The sequence below is a fragment of the Gavia stellata genome, chromosome 2, assembly GCF_030936135.1.
Source record: "Gavia stellata isolate bGavSte3 chromosome 2, bGavSte3.hap2, whole genome shotgun sequence".
NCBI lineage: Eukaryota > Metazoa > Chordata > Aves > Gaviiformes > Gaviidae > Gavia > Gavia stellata.
The window spans coordinates 97,523,041-97,548,612 of NC_082595.1; the positions used below are offsets into that span (position 1 = coordinate 97,523,041).

At 38.9% G+C, this 25,572-nt stretch overlaps 1 protein-coding gene across 2 annotated transcripts in view; it reads left to right on the plus strand.

Annotated features, from left to right (window-relative positions):
- The window catches only part of GREB1 (growth regulating estrogen receptor binding 1), a 59,812-nt gene extending 34,543 nt beyond the window's left edge, over positions 1 to 25,269 (plus strand). The window contains exons 21-32 of one of the 2 annotated variants that reach the window (XM_059835049.1): positions 975 to 1,591; positions 8,135 to 8,237; positions 10,570 to 10,728; positions 13,170 to 13,312; positions 14,084 to 14,245; positions 15,936 to 16,140; positions 16,958 to 17,132; positions 18,089 to 18,307; positions 20,600 to 20,735; positions 21,271 to 21,471; positions 23,088 to 23,226; positions 25,106 to 25,269. In XM_059835049.1, the coding sequence (XP_059691032.1) occupies positions 975 to 1,591; positions 8,135 to 8,237; positions 10,570 to 10,728; positions 13,170 to 13,312; positions 14,084 to 14,245; positions 15,936 to 16,140; positions 16,958 to 17,132; positions 18,089 to 18,307; positions 20,600 to 20,735; positions 21,271 to 21,471; positions 23,088 to 23,226; positions 25,106 to 25,269 (2,423 nt within the window). The remainder of the gene's footprint in view (positions 1 to 974; positions 1,592 to 8,134; positions 8,238 to 10,569; positions 10,729 to 13,169; positions 13,313 to 14,083; positions 14,246 to 15,935; positions 16,141 to 16,957; positions 17,133 to 18,088; positions 18,308 to 20,599; positions 20,736 to 21,270; positions 21,472 to 23,087; positions 23,227 to 25,105) is intronic. The other variant, XM_059835055.1, reaches the window with a different exon arrangement.
- Positions 25,270 to 25,572: the final 303 nt, after the last annotated feature.

Here is a 25,572-nt window from a genome sequence, read left to right on the forward strand (position 1 = left end):
CTAATGTCCTTTACTGGCTGCTTTAGATTCATATGCATCTAGAATATATCTTACTATTTCTTGAGACCAAGAGAAACTATGGACTCTTATTAATTCAAAATGTGGGCTTTTTTTGAGAACCAAGACTGTTTTTTTCACCATGAGAGGAAAGCTGGTTTTATTTATGTTCAGCTTCAGACATTCCAATTACCATGTGGAGACTGATTCCTCAGCCACTTCTCAATCTACTTTGAAGACTGTGAAATATTTGCATCTCCTCTTTGGACTTCACTAAGATGCTCAGAACCGCTTAAAATGAAGCCTTAAACTTTCAAGAAATCTTAGTAGTTAGAATATATAAGGTAGAAATACATCACTTTCAGAAAATCAGCAATTAGCTGTGGGGTATATCTACACGACATATTCAAGGCCGATATTCGTGAGTTCAGCATGTGCTCTGAGGTGACCAAAAGCTGTATGAATGCATTAATGCACTATGTAGCACCAGGGACTTGAGAGCCAGGTTTTATTAGACCAGACTAAGTGCTGCTGTGACGCAGACACATGAGTGTCAGATCAGATCTGACTCAGAGCTGAGGACTGTTTCTAGATGTCAGCCTGCACAGACATTTCTGTAGTCTGATGGGGTAATAGCCTGGGAATACTTATTTTCTTACACTCTTTTAAACGGTGGTTTCAGTAATTTTGTATTTATCTTGAGTGATGAAAGTATTTGATGAATACCTTAAGCAAGGAATGAATGAGTGAAGTAGAGGACAGGACAATCATTGACATCTTTCCTATGCACTTCAGTACTTTAAAAGCCACTTTCTGTGTTGAGATTATACTCCAAACTAGTCCCATTTTGACTTCCTGTACGAGAAAGGTGAAAGCAAGAACAGGAGTGGGATTGCAATGTTTGATGGACACTCTATCTAAATGATTATCACTAGCAGACATAGTTCCACTGTGTTGAAATACAAATTTTCTTTTAGTTACAGCATTCTGCAGTGAGTCATCTCCTCCTTTAATAGCAGCAGGGGATACAGCAAAATCCCCCCACCAAGTCCTAAGCAACAGCGCTGAAGAAACTACAAATAACTATGAAAGGCAGAAGCAGAAAGTAGACAAGGGGGCACAAACAACAATCAGCAAAGACTTGCCACCAGTAACTGAACAGCTGGATACGAAACAAAACATAAAATGTGCCCAAATTTCCATCACCTCATCATCCTCCTCACCTTTCTCCTCCTCTTCTTCCTCCTCTGCACCTACTCATAACTCCTTTATCCTACAGACCTCTCAATGCTCCATGACCAAAGCATCAAAACAGCCTCCCATAGTTTTCCTGCCCAAACTGGTTTATGACATTATTACTTCTACAGACAGCAGTGGACTTCCCAAATCATCTTCCCTCTTGCCTTATCATTCTGTTATGTGGGCAAGTTCTTTTCGTCCTCTTATGAGTAAGATGATGACTTGCACAGAGCAGTCTCTATACTACCGCCAATGGACGGTTCCCAAGCCAATCCATATGGACTACAGCAATAGAAATGAGGGCAGAATGGACACCTTTCACCCAAGGAGGCTGCTGCTGAGTGGGCCACCACAGGTGTGTAATAAGAACAAGGTATTATCATTGATTTATTTTGTTTAATTTTATCATAATCTCAGAAAAAATAGATTAGTTATTACTATTCATACTTGAAGGGTTTTTTTGGTGGCGAGTAAGTTGCTTATATTTTATTTTCTAATCCCTTCTAATAAAATAATCTTCCTTTCTTTACTGTTAGCCTGAGTTCAAAGACAATGAAGCTGCAGCAATGTTAATTTTCTGTCAGTCTCTCTCCATTAAAATGTTTTAAAAAATAGTTTGCTCAAGAGATAGATTTCATGTATAATTTCAGTTTGTTGAAGTTGAATATGCATTTACATTTTAAATAAAGATCAAAGATCTTCACAAAACCACTTTCTTATGATCAATCTGAAGACAGTTTCTTATGATCAGTCTGACAGTATTGCTCTCTACAATTACCTGAAAGGAGGTTGCAGAGAGGTGGGTGCTGGTCTTTTCTCCCAAGTGAAAAGTGATAGGATAAGAGGAAATGGCCTCAAGTTGCGCCAGGGGAGGTTTAGGCTGGATAGTAGGAAAAATTTCTTTACTGAGAGAGTAGTGAAACATTGGAACAGGCTGCCCCGGAAGGTGGTGGAGTCACCATCACTGGAGGTGTTCAAGGAACATGTGGACATGGCATTGCAGAACATGGTTTAGTGGGCATGGTGGTGTTGGTTTGATGGTTGGACTTGATCTTACAGGTCTTTTCCAACCTTAATGATTCTGTGTGATTCTGTGTGTTTCTTTGTAATTAAGTTATTTTCTCTGTTTCCTCCACACAGCAGACAGAAATAGAAGCTGTTGTAAATAATACATGCAAGAAGGCCAGTTCAACATTAGCAGAGCCATATTTACAAGATGAGTAGCTGACTCAAGAGTTGTTAAATTACTATGAAAAGATATTTAGAAATGGGTTTAGTCCTACGAAGTTTCTTCTCTTCTAAATTCTCTAAGAATGTTTAGCACTTATCTCTGAGCAAGGTATCTCCTAGTTCAATGCACATGTTACATGCTAAAGGTAATATTGTGCCTCTCATGTTCTGCTGAAGTACGAAGCAACAGGAAAAGCCACCATGCCTACTGAGAGCATATATATGTCCTGTGAACCTCAGAAGTCAAAAAGGGTAAATCCAAACCAAGATAAAGACCCATGTTTCCAGTTATTGTAACATCAACCCAAAGAATTGATCTAAAGATAGTTAATGATTTAACTTGCCACATGATCCACTCTTCTATGCCCATCCATTGCAAAAGAAAACTACATATTGCTATTTGTTAGATGTTTGTATTCCATTGTACATGCAAATTTATGGTGCAGTAGAGTAGAAAGAGCATAAATAAGCTTTTCATATTGGGACTTCCTGCAAATGTACTGTAATTCATAAAGGATTCCAGAAAGTACTCTGATGAGCAGTTTTTCACTGTCCATTCCTTTGTTCTAAATTGTCCATGTTTGCCAAAGATTGAAGTATTATGTGATCAAGAAACTGAATTTCATACTCAGCTGCAGCATAAAAATGAATACATTCTGGAAGAGAGTTGTTCATTTCCATCTCAAAGAAAAACACAGTCTGTGACAATTTTTGTTAGAATTTTGTATGCATACACATAAAACCCTAAAGCCACCCTAAATATCCAGATTAGCCGATAAGTAAATATTTCTTTGGCATTCATTTGGTTATGGGTCACAAATGTAAACCCGTGATTCTCAGAATAGTCATTCAGAGACTTCCTGACAATTATGTACATTGGAAGGCAATACATGCATTATTTTTACAAGAGGCTTTAGGAAATGCAGCAAAACCTGGATAGTTATAGAATAGATCTATATATTTATCTGTAAGTTAGCTCACATCATTGAAGTTAAGCCATTGGTTAGTGAGTATGAATAAATATGCACAACCATGAACAACACATATCATATCTATGGCTAGCAATCTACTCCCTAGTGCACCCAAGAAAATGCCTATAAGGAAGCCTAAATTCACTAAAATATTTTTCTCAGAAACATTCATCTTAAAGTTCCCCAAACTGCAGATCAAGGTTTTGCACTTTTGTTTTTTAACTGGATATTACAGCTTTGAACTAGCATTTTCCTTAAGCGTGGAAACTGCTCGTGAGCACAGCTCAGCCCTGTGGCACCACACCCAGGGAATGCAGCAAGCATGTCTTGAGACACTTTCTAAGGAAGAAAACTGCTGCCCATATTATTTGGTTTTCCTCTACTCCTATTAAAATCTTATTACAATGGGCTTATATACCACTCAGCTTATGTAAGAAAAATATAAGGGAAATACTTCCTATATCTATTATTAGCTGTGTTTTAGAAAAATGTAGCAAGTAGAAACAAGGAGAAGAGTCAGCACCATTTGACCAGCTGTCTGTGGACCGTCAACATGTTTTCTGTGAATCACCATTGGTTTGCACACCACAGTTTGAAAACCACTGCTGTGGTATGTGAAGAACTATCTCACCTGGAAATTAAAAGAGAAAAGCCTTATGGAATTATTTCTCCTATTGCCATATTTCTGCAAATGTGAAGACTGAAATCAGATGATACTTTATAGCAACATGTAAGAATAATGAAGTACTTCTAGTGGTCCTTGTGTCCAGTGTCTGGAACAAGTTAAAAAAAGGGAACTCATTACTGTTAGACCTGCTGCAACAGCACATAAGTGTGGAGGCACACACATGATTTCTCTGACTGGAATAACTCTCTCTTGGATTCTTAGACAGACAGTTTGTTTTCAGCTTATCCTTGATATCTGTGGCAAGCATAGTTCAGTGGTCAAAATCTTTGGAGAGCTTTCCACTCCTCTTAGGTAGTGTATGTCTTTGACACAAAAACTAGACCTTCATACCTCTTGAATTTTCTGCAGGAAGAATTTAATTCATATTCCTTCCTCCTGCTCAGCTACAGCTACACTCTTCATGAGTGAAGATCTGCAGGGTAAACATATTCTTAGTTTTTTATGGGCCAAATCACCACTTGCACTAAGGATGAAAATAGAAACCAAAATACTAAATCTTTGCAGGCCTCAAATTCCTCGGTTATCATAAGTTTTCACAAGATTTGAGATTTTTACCTTTAAGTAAGTCTTCTGGGATTTTCTTCTTCCAAGTCTGATTCATCAAACTTCTGTCTTCCAAATTCAGGTAGATGATAGAAACAAATTAGAGTAATGCTTCCATTATTTGGGAATACTGGCCCCCAAGTGCCTTATCTGTTAAGGTACTGGGCACTGCCACATGTTTGAGGAATGTCTTTCTGGGAAGAAGAGCTGTCTGTAGTAGCAGCACCCCTCGTGTCATGTACATTTTCTTTCAGGAATCGTAAAAACGCAGCCCAGTTCCAGGTACCTTCATTCTTTCAATCTGTTTGCAGCTTTTGTGTGCAGAGCGAAGACAGGATACGGAGAAAAACACCTTGCTCAGAGTACTTCCTTACCAGTTGTCATCTTTGTTAATATATTATGCTTAAGCCCAGAGTCACTAATTAGGATCCACAAGGCATCGTACTACATTTCTCTAAAGATGTGTAAAGCTACAGCCCAATCATATATCCAGTTTAAAATTTCTTTGCAGATCTTCTATTTTGTTGCAGTTGGCAGACGGAGGATGGGCAAATATGGGGCCTTATGCTTCAAAGTTGTACATATCCTGCTTGCAGGATCTCTTTGCAGCTACCTACAATGCCCAAACTATCAAAAAGAGGGGTGGTGACAGATGGGGCAAGGAGTCTTTGGAGACATGTGCAGGCTCTGTTTATTGACAGCTATTCAGTATTTTCAAACAAAGACCCTCTGTGCAGTTCCATTTTGCGTAGAGATGGTACATATAGAAAACAATAAAATAATTTTAAAGGTGCATTTACGTATCTGGGCATGCTACAAATTCAGTTGTTTAAGGTTCTTTTCTGGAGTAAACATTGATTGTAAATGAGAAATGATTCTTTTCTCATTTTCTTTTTTAAAATCTTCTCAAAACGACCTGGAAAAGGTGTTCTCTATTTCACCAATTCGTTTCTTCAGCAGCAAATGCAGGCAAACATGCAAGTGGATGGAGTCCAAATATGAATGTTGCTATGTGCTCAGCCCGATCTCTCTCCTGGCAGAGAAACATTCTGAAAATGTGGAGAGATTCCTGCAGGTTCCCACCAGCATTTTACATACAGTGTTGCTAATATCTAACAGTTCATAAAACTCACAGTACTGTATTGGACACTTTTTATGTGACGGATAATGAGATTGGGTAAGACATGATGCATGGAATATCATAAGTACATACGTTTTAGCTTAGTGGTTAGGGACTAGCACCTGTAGTCCTGTGGTTTCCAGCATTTTTGACTCATGACCCTACAGCTTTGTGTATACTTGAGTCAACTGACAACTAAGTAAGTACCACATAGTAGTAGCCTAGTCACTCCCAGACACATTGTTGAAAACCATTGGTGAAGACTGGTCCCCCAGGAAAAGAAAAATACATGATTTTGATAGAATAAGTTTTAAATGGTTACCAACAAGAAAAAGTAAGGTTTTCAGCCTGTTGTTCTGCTGACAATTCTAAGTATGTACTTCAAACAGATTAGGAATTAGTTTTAGTTTTTCAGATAGATACCTGATATCAAGGGAACAGATTGTGTACTTTTGACAAGTGATCTCTCATTTGTTTGAAATCAGGGAACTGTTAATCTGTCAGGACACCTTTTGTTTAATTAAATGATGATCAGAGGCGCTTTAAAAGAATATGTTCATAAGGGCATATAAAGGTAATTTCAGACTTGAGAGAAAACTCAAGTTTTCTCAATTGAAAGTATTTTCTTCTAGAACAAAGTATCATCAGGTTTGCCTCAGATATGGGAAGATAAGATGTTTTTGTTTAGCTCACCAATCACTAGCCATTGCAGCCACATTTAGAACCTTGTTTCAGGGTCAGTAGAAATATTCTCATTAGTCTCAATGGATTTTACATAAAAACCCAGACTGGGAGTTAGAAACATCTGGTCCATGGGCTGACTATGGTCCATGCTATCATTTCCTCTATTCAAAGTAATTTTTTTCTGTGTTCCTCCTAGATAACACAGAGTTGTGTGCTAACACATGGTCTACCATATATACCTGAAAGGCTTATTTAACCCTCCACAGGGATAACGGTCCCTTTTTCTGCCCTTGGCAAGCAACTGTTGGCAAGCAACTGTTTAAAATGCAGTCTGATTTATTAAGAACAATAGATACTGAACTTTGACCAAAACAAATGTTTACCTACTTTTGCTTCAGCTTTAAAGCCTCCCTTTGTCAAATGGTGAGAGAAAATGAAAATGTCACTTGATGTATATGGAAAATAGTAAATTCAATACTATATTTAATAATTCAACACCCTATGCTTCTGACATGTCCTAGCAGTAATGGCAGTGAAGCTGGGTTTTCAATTCTGTAGTAATATAGACTTAGTCCAAAATCTTATACCACTTTGTGCAATCAGACCGTTGCAGCAGAATATGTCCTAACTGATCTACAAGTTAACCTCCTCTGTACAGGTGTGACATTAGTCTTAAGTTGTCAGGTGGACATCAGTGCCATTCTGAGGCTGAACTATACACACACACAAGAAATCATGGCGTGTTCATTCTCCTGTGAGAGTGACATGAGCTTGCTGGTCTCTTTTTTCTCATTGAAACCCATTGTGTACTGCTTCCTCTCCAAGTCTAATGGTTTGTAAAGCTGTCTGCTTAGATATGGCATTATTTACTTGATGTTATCATCAGCAAACTTCCGTGTGGAAGACACAGAACAATTCATTGAGTAAATCATTAGCTGTGGCTTATACCTTTCAGCTGAAAAAACGATAAAAGGGCAGCAATACTATTCGGTGTAATGAAGAGAAAATGTATATAGTGTGTTGGTGGGGTAAAAAAGAAAGGAGAAAGTTATAATCTTAAGATAATTTTAAAACAAAGTTTTAAAAGGTAGTTTTAAAACAGTGGAAGGGAAATAATATATTTTCAGCACAAGAGGTGGAACAACACATCTTTACATATACTGTGTCCTCCAGGAGTGGAAGTGGCCTGCACAAGTTTTCCTATAGACGCATGCCACTTTGTTCTTCAGGATAGTCACTGTACTTCAATAGCAGTCAGTGTACTGATAAATTATGCAAATATGAAAGGATTGAGATAATTCTTTAGTTATCTTGTAGTTTGAGGAGGTTTTTTTGAACGTTTTATGAGTTTGTACGGATTTTTAAAAGTTTATTGCCTACGTAGAAACTATAACATCGGGAGAGAAAATTCTCATCTGTGGGCCTGTAATTAGACCTGTGATATAAAATGCATTTTCCAAACTAGGTCGCTGCACAGAGAGAACAAAACTGTTGAGCATTTAAGCATTTCATTTATGCCAAGGAATATACAAATACAGAGACATGCAAGCACTGAATATTAATATTTGGTTTCACTGCAGCTGCAATTTCCAAATATGTGGAAAAGTAACATGTTGAAAAATTAAAGTTTACTTTTGTATTTTCTAATTTATATATTTACAGATAGGAAAAACAGGTGCCTATCTGCAGTTCCTCAGTATTTTGTCCCGAATGCTGATTAGACTGACAGAAGTGGATGTTTATGATGAGGAAGAAATCAACTTTAGTAAGTTCTTGAAATAAAATTATTTGTTTCTGGAGACTGTAGAAAATTGTTATGTTAAATTGAAAAGTAGATGTCTGTGTATTCTATGCCATTCACCTTTGGAATTAATTTACATTATTGAAATATTTTAAGACAATTTTTGTGTGATCTTCAACTGATACTGAATATTTTATTATTTCACTTGTCATTTAGAGTTTAGTCTTTTAGTAAGAAAACCACATACTTCTGTTTTTCTTGGGAGGTAATCAACAGCATTTACGTATATTAAACGATATCCAGCCATTGTTTTTGAGTTTAGAACTGGAATGAATTTTTGTGGTAAAGTATACAAAAAGAATCAGTGAAATTCTGGCAGATTTATACCATGAGGAGCAATGTCATATTTTCTAAGTACATAAGACTACATGAGGGAGGAAAACAGTTCCTGCTCTCTAATAGCTGATTTTAGTCCAAACTTCCTTTATTTACACTGTATTACTCCCCTGTGTTTCCAGATGTATTTCTGTAATTAAGGGCTGGATTACATCATGGAAAAATATGGGTGATATTTTATGGGTTGTGTCTAATTCTGCACTAAAAGCATGCCCACAGTCAGCTGTGGAGAGTCTCAAGTGGGTGCTACCTGCCTGCTAGCTGCCTCCATCAGACCCTGGCTGGAAGCTGTTCAGTCATTTTACTCTGGGACTGTGCCTCAGCTCTTGCCTCTGAGGGCTTTTTGGGGCAGTACCCAGGAGTCTTCCTCCATGCTGAGCTGTGCTAGAGGAAGAGGCAACTATCCTCCAAGGTCGACAGCATCCTGGCCTGTATCAGAAACAGTGTGAGCAGCAGGAGCAGGGAGGTGATCGTGCCCCTGTACTCGGTGCTGGTGAGGCCGCACCTCAAATACTGTGTTCAGTTTTGGGCCCCTCACTACAAGAAGGACATTGAGGTGCTGGAGCGTGTCCAGAGAAGGGCAACAAAGCTGGTGAGGGGTCTGGAGCACAAGTCTTATGAGGAGCGGCTGAGGGAGCTGGGGTTGTTCAGTCTGGAGGAGGCTGAGGGGAGACCTCATCGCTCTCTACAACTACCTGAAGGGAGGTTGCAGAGAGGTGGGTGTTGGTCTCTTCTCCCAAGTGACGAGTGACAGGACTAGAGGAAATGGCCTCAATTTGCACCAGGGGAGGTTTAGGCTGGATATTAGGAAAAAGTTCTTTACTGAGAGAGTGGTGAATCATTGGAACAGGCTGCCCAGGGAGGTGGTGGAGTCACCATCACTGGAGGTATTCAAGGAACGTGTGGACGTGGCATTGTGGGACGTGGCTTGATGGGCGTGGTGTTGTGTGGTGTGGTTTTTTGTTTGTGGTTTGTTTTTTTTTTTTGTTAATGGTTGGACTTGATGATCTTACAGGTCTTTTCCAACCTTAGTGATTCTGTGATTCTGTGATTCTGTGAAGGTTTATGGCAAAACCAGTGGAAAAGGGGACCTTTGTATTTTAGGCAGAGTTTTAGAGGTAACTCGCAGTAAGGGTATGAAGATAATTTCACTATATCTGACTAATTCCACCTGAGTGTCATATTTACTTTGGGTGTCAAAAGACAGGGTCTCACCTGTTGTAAATAATCATTTAGTCTATACTCATAGATATGGAGTTATGGCCCTTCACAGCAGCTTACAGCTGGCCCCCAAACTGAACTCCTCACTAGTGTCCATTTTACTCTTGTGAGATCTTTCATCCTCTTGACAAAGGTAGAAAAGCATTTTGCAAGGATTTGTGTACATCTGGGTTTTTAGGTCAGTTAACCTGTTTCAGAAAAAGGCATGATTTCACTGCACATTATACCAACACCATTTGCTATTTTTCTCTTACCCTAGGGTGAATTATCTTTGATTACTCTGCTCTTATGAAGGGGCATTTGACTTTAACTGCACTGTACTTAATACTGCAATTCCTGAAGCTTTAAAAGGGCTTCTTTTCCTCAGTGAGAATAACGTATCTTTCCACAACTGAGTTCACAAATGTGGTAGTCAGTGGAAAGACTCCAAATACCTGGATGCAGGTAGATCAGCCTTACTGCACCCTTGACATTGTTTTCATCATCATCCCACCAACTGCTCCAGTAACATTACAGAGGTCTTAAATTGATAACAAGCGTTTAAAGGCCAGAATTGCATTGAGGTATGAGGTACATTTGTTCAAAGGTGCACCTCTTGATGCGTGATAATATTGCTTCCTCAGAACGATGAAAGAAAAAATGATGCAGGAATTATAGGCATAGCAAAACCATCTATAGCAATATAAAGAGCTTTAAAAATTGTAATTACATGAATTCTTACTTTTCAATAATATCATAGACGTAAAAGAAGAATCTGATCAATACTACCATCAGCCTGGAGATATGTGGCCAGATTTGGAGACATTTAAGAAGATGCCTTTTGACTACACTATCCATGACCCGAAATATGAAGATGCAAGTCTGATTTGTTCAAAGCTTCAGACTATAAACAGTGAAGGTTAGAATTTGAACAATCTAGATTGGTACACGTATATGTATTTATTTGTTTTTAATGTGAGAATCCTGTTAAACTTTGAAACAGAATGAAATTATCAGAATTGGACTTCACTAAGTAATAGTGAAGAAAGGTTTGAAGTATCCCAGATGAAGCACCAGAGTATGAGCCTTATAAACGTTTTATAGAATATTATATACGTAGTCTTTCATTAAAAAAGCTCTGACTCCACAATAAGTTTGTATATTTGAATGTTTTTATGTAGTAGCATTGTCCTGCTCCGTAGCAATGAAGTCAATTATGTGGGTAAAGTTATTTATGTAGTTAAAAGTGTTTATAGGTTTATTTTTTAGGTTTTGGTTTAGGTTTGGAAAGCATGAGATGCGTATGTCCAGATCTAGATTCCTGGAGTCCTGAGGTGTGAATTAGTCCTCTGAATTAGCCAGCTGGACATACACAAGCCCATGGGACTGGGTAGGATGTATCCAAGCATGCTGAGGGAGCTGGCCAACATCATTGTGAGGCTACTGTCTAGCATTTTAAAAAGGTGATGACAATGGATGGAGGTTCCTGATGGTTGGAAAAAGGAAAATGCCATGCCCTTCCTCCGCAGGACAGAAGGAGGACTGAAGCAATTACAGCCTTGTCAGCCTACCCTCAGTCCTCAAAATAATTATGGGACAAACTCTTCTGTAAGCCATGTCCAGACTCATGAAGGACAGGAAAGTGATTGGGAGCAGCTAGAATGGATCCATCATAGGCAAATCATGATTGGTAAACATGATTGCATTTTATGATGAGAAGACTGGCACCATGGACAAAGGAAGAGCAGTGTTTTTATCCTGACTTCAGCAAGGTTTTTGTCACTGTCTTCTATGATATCTATATAGCCAAAACTGGAGAGAGATGGTTTGGATAGGTGGATTGTAAAGTGAGTGGGAAATTGGCTGGACCACTGAACTCAAAGTGTGATGAGTGGCACAAATCTGACTGACAGCTGGGTATGCATGGCAATACTCAGAGACTGATAGTGAGGCAAATGCTGTTTAAGATTGGTATTAATAACCTGATCAAAGGGACAGAATGCAATGTCAGCAAGTTCATGGATGATACCAAATCGAGGGAGCAGTCAATAAGCAGGAACGTAGCTCTGCCATTCAGAAAGACCTTGACAGGCTGGAGAAATGGAACCTCCAAGAAGGAACCTCAGGAACAGGAACCTCATATAGCTCAACAAAGGTAAATGCAAGATCTTGCACTTGGGATGGAATTTTTTTTTGCAGCTTTTCAAGCTTGTGGCCAACTGCACAGACAGCAGCTTTGAGGAAGGTGACCTGATGATCCTGGTAGACAACAATTTGAACATGAGTCACCAGTTCTCCACTGGGTTAATGGCTTGCTAAAAATCTAGTAAGCAGGTCAAGGGAAGTGATTATTCTTCTATGCATGGCACCCGTAAGACCACATCTGGAGTATTCTGTCAAGTTTTTGGCTTCCCAGTACAAGAAAGACATTGACATAGAGAAGTGAGTCTAGTGAGTAGCCACCAAGATGGATAAAGGCCTGAAGCACATGATGTACATAGAAAATGGAAGAGAATTGGGTTTGGTCGGTCTGGAGAAGTCTAGCAGGGGCATCTGATTGCTGTCTTCAACTTCCTAATGAGAACTCATAGACACAAACTATTACAGATACACAGCATAAGAGCAAGAGACAACAGACACAAGTTGCAACATGGGAAATTACTATTAGATAGTATGAAAAATATTTCCAGAATAAAAGTGGTCAAACGATGGAGCAGGTTGCCCAGAGAGACTGTGGAAACTCCACTTCTAGTGATTTTCAAAACTTGACAGGACAAGGAAAAACCTTGAACAACCTGATCTGATGCTGAAAATCTGAGTGAAAGGTTTGGCCAGATGATATAACAGAAGTCCTTTTCAGCAGAAATTACATCTCATCTTCCTTCAGTTCCCCACAGAGGAGACCCTTTTTTAAAATGTGGATATTGCTAAAGAGCAACATCACTAAATTTGCCAAGTTCATTTCACATAATCTATTGTGACGTCCATCACAGGACGACAAATGACTGTCATAAGACTCTTTTTTACTATTTATTACTTTTGCAAGCATTCAACCCATAATAACAACAGCAACAATAATAATTGTAATAATCCGGCTTTGCTTACACCTCAGCCGTATGTGAAATCTGTACAGAATTCTCAAAATCATGAATTTGCAGATATTTCTTTGTAGTCCCCTTTGCTGTACATAACAAATTATAAAACATACTATGCTCAGAATGAATTAATAGTTTGTTTTGTATGTGTTTAATCCTGCCATTCTTCCTAGAAGCTAATTACAGTGACAGAAACAGCTTGTCACAAGGGAATACATTCTGGCCTTGAATATATGTTACATTTAAGTTGTTTCTTTTTTCATAGACAGATCAATGAGCAGGAGACAGGAGGATATGTATACACGCCGTCAAACAACTAGGATGAGACTGTCCAAGTATGCAGCATATAACACCTACCATCACTGTGAACAGTGTCATCAGTATATGGGTTTCAATCCCAGGTACCAGGTAAAGGTTTCCAGATATTACTCTGCAGATCAGAAACTGAAGCAGACAAAGCCCAAACACAGTTTTGTGTACATCCACTGTATTTGAATTGGCTTAGAATTTGTATGTATGTGTTAAAAACAGCTGATACATAGATTTTCTTATTTCTTGAGGTTTGTCTGCCTTGACCAGACTGCAGGTTTGGGGATGTCAGAGGACTGATCCTTGCCTCATTTACACTAGTTTATTCAGTGCTGTAATCTGCATTGTACATGTATACTACCAGTTAAAACTACTTTACCAGTAAACTTTTCCCACTGGGACTTGCTTACATCTTTACCTGAGTAACTGCAAAAGATGCTACTTCTGATACAGGAGTAGTCCAACACAGAATAGTCTATATGTGGCATACAAACTGTTATTACTCAGAGTAACCCTCCAGTTTCCTGCCTATTAGAATGTGAAGTAGAAGGTATTAGCAATGCAAATACTGGTTTTTACGTGTCAGTATTTCTGAAAGCCGAAAGTGGCCTGTAAGCATTGGTACCATCTGCAAGACGAAGCTGAAACAATGGTTTCAAAAGAGGGAACAATTTAATTCATATTTTTTTTAGTGTATGCTCTAGCCTAGGGGGCATTGCTTAACACCTAGTGAATCATGAGGTAAAATCTAATGCAATACAGTAAGTGATTGTAGTTTGTTTGGTAATGTTATAATTGTGTATTAACTACACTGAGACCTTGTAGTTTGACTCTAACCACTGGAATTATCCTATTTTTTCCCATCCTCAGCTTTATGAGTCCACTCTGCATGCATTTGCCTTTTCCTATTCTATGCTGGGAGAAGAGATCCAGCTGCATTTTATCATTCCAAAGTCAAAGGAGCATCATTTTGTCTTTAGCCAACCAGGAAGACAATTGGAAAGCATGAGGCTACCACTAGTCACAGATAAGGTAGGTGGATAATTATATTTATGGCCATATATGGGAGAGAGATGCTTCCAGTTTTAACATTTGTTGAATTAGGATTCTTTACACTTCTGGTCCTGCTGTCAAGAGATAATGATGATGTCCTGATACTAAGCTTGTATTTTCTCCCAGAAAAGGAGACATGAAGCAAAACTGTCAAGCCACCAATAAGATGGGTTTTTTTGTTCATTATCAAGGTTGATCCTTTGGTATAAACACTCTTATCTGGGGCAAAAGGTTTTTGGTTATGAGTTTAAGATGTTAAAGTGAGAATGGTTTCAGCAATGAGCCTCAGAGACATGGTTTTGTTTATCGTACTGTTACTAGGAGGAAGCAATTTTTTACTGTAGAGGAAGGCAGCAGATTATCCTGTCTTATCCTGCATAAACGCTCAGTTGCTTTCATATAAAAATAAGGCTTTCAAAGAATCTTTGCCATGGCCTCAAGACTGTCCAAAGAATCACATGTCACGCTTGTAGAAAACACTTTGTAAAGTCATCCATCTGACAGGCTATGCAAGCTCTGATGTTGGCCTTTACAGTGACTCCTAATATCCATGTCTAAGATGAAGCTGTGCCTTGCTCAGGCCACACTGCTTGGAGTATTGAAGCACTTTGTGGAACAGTAGTAAGCAGTAGCACTTCTGTTCTGGAGAAAATAAGCTGCTTCCAATAAACAGTAATCAATCAATACCACCCTCCAGTTTGGATTTTTATGTCCAGTTCAAGTTTGAAATGGGAGAACCCAGGCAGCAGCACAGCAGCAACTGTGCAATGTGAGGATGAAACCACCTGCTCTTCCTCACCCGGTAAACTTGTGCTTGGCTATGCAGTCAAAACTGTGCACTGGGTCCTTACGGATTCTTCTCCTGCTTCAGCCACTGACCTGCTTTAAGGTTTTGCCAAAACCATTTATTCTTCCTTTGCTTCTTTTTCTACTCACTTGCTCCAAAATGGTGCCAGCAATCTTGCTGCAACCGTGAAAAGTGCTGTGGGGTATAAACCTAGATTATTAAACCGTTATAACCTATTTTTCTTGTTTCACTTTAAATTCCCTTTCATGAACTCCACTAGCATCAAATCCACCATTTTGTGCTTTGGCATTTTTAAATCTGGAGTGCTTAATTGTGAGGGTTTTGGAGAGTCTCTGTAAAGAGGCACACTTTCATTCTGGGTCCTTAATGACCTTAGTAGAAACCAGGCTAAAATCAGTTGCCCAGACTGGAACAGTCTTGGATGTCTGTAGAAACAGTGTTTTCAGAAGCTGTGCTATCAAACTTGGAAGCACCTTGAGAGTTTCAATGCATTCAAGATTGGGTGATAGCCAGTCAGAAGGGTTGTACTGCAGTTTTGGAGTAAGGTGTTTCTTACCATCTTATGCCATATGGACCTAAATCCTTTTCCAGATCTAGCCTCAAGGTGTCTGTGCGCTTGGCAGGTCAAGGTTAGCAGTCCTATCCAGGCCACCACACACTCACCAGTTGAATGAGCTAAGTGACAGAATTTTCTTTTTCTCAACTCTTATGAAAGTTGCTTATTTTCCTATTAACCTGATTTAAAATGTAGCCATTTGTCCAGTGTCAGTGAATCTGATTTATTCTCCTGAAGGATCTGGTTCTCTTCATTTAAACATCCTCCAGCTTAATACAGAAACTCACACTTCTTTTTATTTACAGAGTGAAGATTACATAAAAAGCCCCACTTTTACTCCCACCACTGGTCGTCATGAACATGGACTTTTCAATTTATATCATGCAATGGATGGAGCCAGTCATTTGCATGTTTTAGTTGTCAAGGAATATGAAATGGCCATATATAAGAAGTATTGGCCCAACCACATCATGCTTGTTCTTCCAAGCATTTTCAACAGTGCAGGAGTAGGTAAGTATAACAAAAAGTTCTAACAAATGTGGACACACGACTTGGGCCCTTGAGGTGTTGTTACTCAACAGTGAAATGTAGACACGCGCCTTGTTGCTAGCATATCTGATCTGGTGATCTGGATTCTCTTTGAAGACAATGTGTGACAGTCGAAGATGCAATTCACTTAATCCAGGTCACCTAAAACAAGCCAGATGAATCGCACCCTAGAAGTACGTACTCTACTCTATTGATTTTAAAGGGAGCTGAAGGTGTTAATTCGGATGGAGTTACTTACTCTGTTTCCTCGTGGAAATAAGTTATGTACTATTTGCATAAGCAGTGATGCACTGATTAGGTACATCTGTTAGGTAAGTTCTGCTAATATAATATCTGTGAAATATTCAGCACCTTGCTTTTAATGCTGGAACAACTTATAGACAGCAGTAGTGACAAACATTCAAAGTAGATTGTCAGGGGAAATTGTTACCATGTTATTCAGTTGATCAATGAACATCTCTAGATGTTTGCACTAAGAGATGCTAGTGGAGCCAAATATCTGTCAGGTTAAAAGAATCAGTCACTAAACCCTTAAGACATGAGCAAATCTTTACCATGGAAGTCAGGCTTCATTTTGTGTGCTTCCCAGCGGGGTTCTAGAAGACACTTGCTTGGCAAGTGACAAAGTAAGTTGGCTTTGGGGAGTGTTAGGGTGTTAAAATCTTCAGAGTGATTCATACCCTGGTCTGCAGAAATGCTCACTTCAAAAGGCTTCCAAGTAAAGGCAAACAATTTCTGCCCCTACTTTTAATGTGATGGTTTATGTCCTTGGTTTCAGGTGCTGCACACTTCCTGATAAAAGAGTTGTCTTATCATAACTTGGAGCTTGAACGAAATCGGCAGGAGGAGCTGGGGGTAAAACCCCAGGATATTTGGCCTTTCATTGTCATTTCAGATGACTCCTGTGTTATGTGGAATGCAGTCGAAGTTGATTGTTCAGGAGACAGGAAGAGGTAAATAGAGTAATAAATGTTTTTTCAGCTGATCTCTTTTAACCTTTCACTGCATATCAGTTTTGAAATTACGTTTGATACACTACAACTTTTACGCTGTAGAAGCAGAGAATAATATTTGCCTAACGAGAGAAGTATTTTCCCTAGATATCTGCCTTTGCATAGCACATAGTTTAGTGCCTGTTTTTCATTCCTGTCCCCTGAGGATTTAAGTGCCCTGCAGCCTTTGCTGTATAGCTTGACTCCGGTTCAAACTAGACTTACTTGGACTGCAGATTTCAGACTCTGTAAACAATGCCTGATACGTTGGGCAAGCATGGGCATTCACATGTACATTTTTAACAGGATTTTTCTAAGGAAGCTAAAAGACATTTCTGTGCAAATTGTGCAACTGCTTTCCTCTGGCTCTTTTGTCAGTCCCAGTCTGTATGGCTCCTTTATTAGCTCCCCAAATCCCCAAACAAATATTTTTGTTTTCATTAGTTTAGAACATTGTTTGTACTAGATATTTTTATTTATTCCCAGAATGGTGCTATGCAGGTTTTGCAGCAAACCTTCAAAGGGAACTAAACTCAGTGAAAACAGCTTTACGGGCTCTAGGGCTGGGCTAGGAGGATCTTATACTTTGCACTTAAGTTATGGCACAAAGTCAGCAACCCTCCCAGAGTCATATGGAACGTTATCCAGGTAACTCTAAAAGTTTACGTGTCTGAGTGAATATTTTGAAAAATCCAGACTAAATTTCAGATCTGTCATACCAGTCCCCACCACATAAGCACCAGTTAGTTTTAAGTTTCAGTTAGAGTGAGAGACAAAAAGTTGCAGTAAAGTAGGAAAACACTGAAGTTATCTACCTGATACTCATAACTACTTTCAACAGTTAAGAATTGCTTTTCAGCTGAATGAGATTCTGAACATTCTTTATATACTTTAACACATTTTTGTAATTATTGTAGTGATTATACATGGACTGAAAGGAATGTTTCCTTGAAGCAAATTCTGCAACATATTGAAGCAACTCCCAATGTCACTCACTATGCCTTAATTGGGATGAGGAAATGGTCCAGTAAAACAAACAGTGCTGAGATCAAGGAACCATTCTCCTGCTGCCATGTGCATGATTTCATTATGCTGAATGTTGATCTGACACAGAACGTACAGTACAATCAGAACAGGTAAGTGAATCAGTAGCATCTTTCAATAGAGATAAAGAACCAAATAAAGGAAGTTTTACAAAAGCTCTTGTTTTTTTGGGAGGTTGTTAATGGGATGCAGACAGATTTTGTTTTCTTACTGATGGTTCAAATCCTTCCCAAATTGCCAGCAGCTGAAAAAAGGCATTAATTTCCATAGTTCCAAATAAAAGTCATATTTGAATTACGGGGTAGACTCACTCAGCAGTGTGCCCTGCAGTATTGGTCGCCCAGTTGTCTAGTCCAAGTGGCCTTTTGGTAAACACTGTACTTCCCCTCCTGCCCACTTACCTGCACTCTCTTCCAAAGGCAACAGGGGTGTATGGGTGAATGGTGCATAACCAAGTCTTGTTCTGACATGGAATTGAGATATAGCTGGGCTTTTTACCCTGAGTAGCACAACACTGGAGCATACTGCATGTGTGCTCATCAGGACAATCAGAAGAAAGGAATAAATAAATCTCGTTAAGACTGGTGGTTGTTTCTCACATTCAGCTGTCTCAGAAATCCCACTTTTTCATTTATTGTGCCACATAGAATATATCAGATTATAATATTGCTACACACAGTATCACCACAGTTACCAGAACTGTATTCACTAGGTACACCATCCCACAGAATTTCACTGATCTATGTGAAATAAACTGTGGTTTTGCCCCCATATCTGAGGGACCAACATTTATTACAACAGAATGAAGTAGATATCACTAGAGGTGGGAGTCACTTGTCTAAAGCCAGTCTTTAGGCACCTCAGAATATGCAAGATGTCCATATGGGGCTGACAGGTATGACATGAAATCTACATGTGTTTTTCTGTAAGCTAGGTGGGATACCCCAGGTAATCTAAAATGGCTCTATACACCTAGACTTAGATAACTGAACATCACTCACTGTACTTCTCAGAAGAACTCTCCTATCTCAGGAAGATGTCTTTTGAAGCCCAAGTTTACTTACAACTGCAGAGAAGCACTTCTGCTTTCATTATTCTGTGGATAAACAGATGACCTAAATTTCTGTCGTCACCTGTCTGACACTTTAAAAGAGCATTTTAAACTTGCTCCCGTGCATGCCCTAGTACAGAACTTGCTCCCGGGCTGTCTAACTGTATTACCTTATGAAGCACGATGAAGGGCTAATGAAGAGAACGATGATAAAGCAAAATGATACGAGTACAGGCAGCAATGTTAAAATGTCAGGAATGCCAGATCACACCACCTATTTCCTGCCTGTGTCTTTAAACCATGCGTGGCTCACCATAATCCTCTGTGTGGGTGCTGTTGAGCCTGAAGTATTGTATGACATTCCAAGCCTGGGCTGGCAGAGAAAAAGGTACATTTTAAAACACAGAGACACTGACAGTCAGGGATAACAAATACCCATGTAAATATTACTAAGATCAAAGACAAAATTTTAAAAACCTGTAATTAAATGCCATGTTTCTCACTGATGTCGACTGTTGCAGTAATTGTTCAGCTCTCTTAAATCCAAGCCCTGGATGTTAATCCAATGGTTCTGCACATCATCCTGTTTGCTGTGTAATATAAACATTCAAAATGGAGAACTGAGTCTGAATTTTCCAAAGGCCAGAGTATTTGAATTTAGTCAGCTTTAGAAGCTTACCTTTATTCTGTTCCATCTTATTTTTAAAATGGGTCAAATTTAGCTCAGGGATGTTTGGCCTCGTTCTGCTTACTTTATTCCTATGTCTCAGCAGTTCTGTTGTATTAAGAAAAGACTCCCTGTCTTCAAATAGTTTTTATCTCTAATGTAAAATGTCATTATTTCTGTAGAGTAACATTGAAAAATTTACTGGATATTCGTATGCTAAGGGAAAAATGATAAATCAAATGTAGGGCCTCATCCATTTCCTTGGAAGTCAAAGGAATTAATTTCCTTGACCTTATTTGGGGTAGTAACGTATGTAGCTATTTTCTATGACTGCATTATTGTAGAAAAAGGCAAAGAAAATATTTTAACTCCTAGGTCTTTTCAGTGGCAATTTACTACCTTTCTCCTTCCACTTTCCTCTGTGTTTCTGGTCTTTTCCCTTCCTGAGCGGTTCCCTCCCTCATTCTGATCTGCTTGAACTCATTCTAGCCTAGTTTGTTATTACAAAGCTGAAGCCTCTTTCCCTGACTGATAGGGGCTGGTGGAGGGTCAGTATGTTTGACACCTGTCCTTTCTACAGTGCTGATCAAAGACCCTGAGTGCCTGTATTTGTTAGTGTGGGATGAGAAACATTCCTCTGAACTGCTATGATTTTATTCCTTCCAGATTTACATGTGATGATGTTGACTTCAACTTGCGTGTCCACAGTGCTGGCCTTCTCATCTGTCGGTTCAATCACTTCAGTGTCATGAAAAAGCAAATTGCAGTAGGAGGACAGCGATCCTTCCACATTAAGTCCAAGGTGGGAGCTGAGACCTCTGTTTCATTGTTGTTAAAATTCTGTTTTCCTTTTTTGTACCATGTAACCAGGAGAGCTGAGGTATTTTGGTGCATCGCCAGTTGCCAGTAATGGGGCATGTCTGCTATGTATTTTTTTTTAAATTTATTTCTGAAAGCCACAATATTCTTGGCATAAATGCACCTTTCCTTAATAATTTTCCTTTAAAAGTTTTAAAAACACCTAAAATGTCTCTTTATGATCCAAATAACCATTCACTATGAGTTTTTTATTTATAGCTATTGAATCGCTCATCTTCATATGACTTCATATGTAGGAGTACTTTGAGAAGAAACCTCGAAGACTCTATAAATACAAATACAATTCTGTGAAACTCTGAAAGTTTTTTGGTAGTGGATACTTTTGGCTGAATGACTTTGCTTCTTATATAAATCTTAGATTTGTAGGATAGAGATATATTTTATACCAACCAAAATTCAGCTAAGTACAACTTGATTGATCAGGATTGATCTGTACCAGAAATATTTTTTCCTCATAGGTATCCGACACTCCAGTTTCAATCTCCCCTGCTCAGTACATTTGTGCTCCTGACAGCAAGCATACCTTCTTGACAGCACCTGCTCAGTTGCTCCTTGAAAAATACCTCCAGTATTACAGCCATCGCTTCTTCCCTCTCTCACTGAAGAATTATAGCCATCCAGTGCTATCTGTGGACTGTTACCTTAACTTAGGACCACAGGTACTGAACAAAATAATCTTCAAGCAGCTCTAGAAACATATAGGCTATGTTTTGGATGAGTTTGTTGATGCATTCCTTAATAATAGTTACACGGTCTTTGAAGAATCAGGTATTAGATCCCTATAATGTTAAAATCAAATTCTTAGCCCCATAGAGATATTAGAGGCTTCAAATAAAGTACATGGAAAACAATACCACAGTTGTTCTAAATACTAATATGGTCTGTGAATTATATTAGATTCTGAATTAACACAGAGCACATTTTTCTTTAAGAAGTGCTTTCTCAGTTTGCTATAATTTGGGCCTTCCTACAGCAAATTTATTCCACAAGAGTGTTTACTAGCTAGCCCTTAGAAAGCACTTCAAAATACAAATGTTTTAGTTCACTTTTGACTGTTAAGCTGAGGCAGAGAAGCAAATACCAAGAAAACAGTCAGAATGGGAGAAGCTGACATTAGGTCTCAGGAGCTGTTGGCTCTCTCTGATGAGTTTGGATCTAAAGCCAAGGTCATACTTAAACTCAAATGTAGGTCGGATAGAAGTGTGACACTAAGGTTGTATTGTTCAGGAGAGAGAAACTGTTTTTACCTTTTCACCTGACTTGAATACTAAACAAAATTCAGTCTTGCTGGATTTACTAAACTTCTTTACCGAAACAGCTGTGTAATGACCTTCCCATATATGCTGCTCCCAGAACATTTTGAACTGTATCTTCTAATTTTCTTTCTGGCTGAGCTCTTACAGATCTGTGTTCCCACCATGTTTGGAAAAACAAGCTCTGTGGAAGGGCATTGTACTGTTACTGTTTTCATCCATTGCATCCTTTCAGCTCTAACCCATTCAGCACATGAAATGGGTTCAATTCAGTTCTGAAATTGTTACCTGAGCTGGAATATGATACAATAGGATTGAAGGAATATGGATATATATAGGCGTCCTGGGCCAGAGTCTCAGTTGCGGTGGGTCAAACTTCCTGCACTGAAACGTGCTGATTTATGCCAGATGAGGGTCTGCCCCAACTAAGTAGTACAACGGCACTTTGGAAACAAAGCCTTGTGTGGAAGATTCCTTAATTTAAATTTATAAATCCTGAAAAGGTGCTATAAATATTCCCAGTTCCTAGTGGATTTGGGGAGTAGCCATAAAAACAGACTAGACATGACGAAACCTCGCGCATTTATGTATATGCACAACTCTACTGACTTGAGTAATCTTATCGTAATGTAAATGAAATTAGGCATTTCTAAAGGGTTCTTTTCGTGTCCGTCTGCACAGTTACTGTATTTACTCATGTGTAGATAAACTGTGCTGGGCAGGTCACAGCATTATGGTTGTGGGGAGGTATTGTTACCGAAGATTTCAAACCCTATCATATCTAAACCTTATGATATAGTAATGAATAGTAATGACTAATACATAGTTATGAAAAATGCTTTTATGTAGATTTTGAAGAAGTAGAGGGATGTTTAGGAAGGAACTAGAAAGATCGCAATATTTGGAGTTGGAAAGCAAGTCTGAATTTGAATCAGGTGCAAACACTGAAAGCTTGATATCAAGCCTTAGCTCTATATAGAAGCTTGAAAAATGTTAACTTTTTTTTTCCCTCTCCCAATCAGATTGCAGTTTGCTACGTGAGTTCTCGGCCTCACTCTCTGAATATCAGTTCTTCTGGTTTGACATTCAGTGGTCTCCTGCTCTACCTCTGTGACTCCTTTGTTGTAGCTAGCTTTTTGAAGAAGTTTCATTTTCTTAAAGGTGAGCTGCAATGATTTTGTTACAGAGAATTATATGACCTGGTCTCTGGGAACCTGGGGAAAAATGTATTTCATATGAAAATATACATGCATATATATGTATATGGATGTATTCATATTTGTCTTTATGCATCCACCCATCTTTGATGCTTGGTCATGGTGGCTCTGTACTGTAGTAAACTGGTATATAAAAGTGCTGTAAGTTCTGCAGATTTCTAAGTGGGGACAAATGTTGGATCTATATCATTATGCCTAGTGTATATGCATAACTCCTTACTTTATGTTTGAAAGCTGAGTATTTAAGATTTATGTATGACTTGCATTCTTGCATGTTTTCTAATTTTTGATAGAAAAATGGGTGATGGACAAGCCTCCATCAAAATCTATTTACTATCCTTGGAAATAGAAGCTGGCTCATTTAAAATTTATCCCTAATAACTAGTTTCTCCATGTAGTCCTTATGATAGTGGATAGCAGTGGAGACAAGTAACTTCCATTTCTATTGCAGGCAGTCACATTGCAAACTTCTTTCATATTGTTCTGCTACTATCTTAGGCATTTAGTGCTCTGGGGATTTGTTTCACTCACAGCTATAACTGTCATTGGAAGAAGAACACTGTGGCAAATGCCTTCTTGAAACAGGCACAGTTGTTATGAACTGCTGTGTTCTTTGTTGCAGCTAATACATTTGCATGTTGGTATGTGCAGCAAAGTGCATATTGGGGTACATAGAGATTTTACCTGCACACACCACTGAAGCCGCATGAGTGCCAGTATCTATGCTCATTCTGGAGAGCATCCACATTTTAATCAGCCTGTAGTTTCTCTAACAAGGCTAACAGAGTAACTGCAAATGAAAGCAGTGCTTTTGTACTGCATTTTTTGAGTGACCAGAGGCTATCAATCAGTTTCATTTTGCATGAACTAGCCAATTTTTATCACGTGTAGCACAAAGTGTATTTGATTTGGGTTCTCTCCATCTCCCTTGGCAGTCTACTAGACCACCTCACCAGCCACGTGAGCATTAAACACCACATGACTGTCTGTCTTGTTTCTTTTTATTATATTTTCAGGGTTTTTTTGTCTTGGGCATTTCCACTTACCTCACCATCTCTCACTCAGATTATTGAATGCTGGTGAGGTAATTATTTCCTCTTAATTGAGTACTTTTCTCAGAAGCCAGGAAACCATGCATGCAAGTTAAAATGGTATCAGCATGCCAGTTAAAACAGTTGATACTGTCTACCAAAATATGATATTTCTTACTTCAGCATTCTGGATTTGCCTGTGTCCATAGCCATACAGACCAGATTCTTCTTTGCCAGAACATTAGCTTACCAACCCGAAAAGTTTGTGATTAGTTTTAAGGACATGTTTAGACCATTTCTGGTCAGCAAAGCACAAAGAGCTTAATCAGCCATCATGGTGATTGACTTGTGGTGTGAGTGTTTTGCTGACTGTGGGTTTCACTCAACAAGGTAATGATCAGCAGGGCTAGAACAGTAGTGGATGTAGGGCTTTACCTTGTTTTCTTCCAGGACTCACCACCACCTCCTTAGACCTGACAGTTTTACCCTTCCTTACCCTAAAGAGTAGGGAATGTATTTGTTAGTCCTGTTTACTAGATGAAGACTAGATACCTCAAGTTACACAAGAAGATCCTGATAAATAGGGAGCTGAACATAGCTCTCCTCAGTCCTACATGAGTGTCTTAATTTTTTCCCAAGCCCATTTGTAACTCCTGTTGTGAAAGTGGTGGATTTCTACATTGTAAGGAGTGGTGGGAGCTAGGTGATCTGAGAACAAAGGGGATACTCACATTTTCTTTTTAAAAGAAAGTTTAAAAGAAACTCACGGTTTCTTTTTAACTGTTTGCTTAGGTGCCACCCTGTGTGTGATTTGTCAGGATCGCAATTCTCTTCGCCAGACTGTGGTCCGGCTAGAGCTGGAAGATGAATGGCAGTTCCGACTGCGGGATGAATTCCAGACTGCCAATGCAAAAGAGGACAGACCACTTTTCTTCCTGACTGGACGACATATTTAATTGAAAGGAGACACATTTCCTAAATGAAGCAAGAAACTAATTGCCACATCTCACGAAATTACTTTTGAGAGGCTCTGCTTTCTGAACAGAAACAGGATTGTTTTCCATTGTTTATTAGAATGATATCTAATCAGCCAATTTACACTCATATTTCCATACACTGAAGTGACTTTTCTAATTTAATTGTCTGGTGGAAGTCATTCCTAATTCCTGGGAGAGACGCAGAAACTTATTACTCCGCATGGCGGAAATCATTTTGGATCAGAAAGGAGGTCAATGAGTGCACTTCTTCTGTGACAAAAA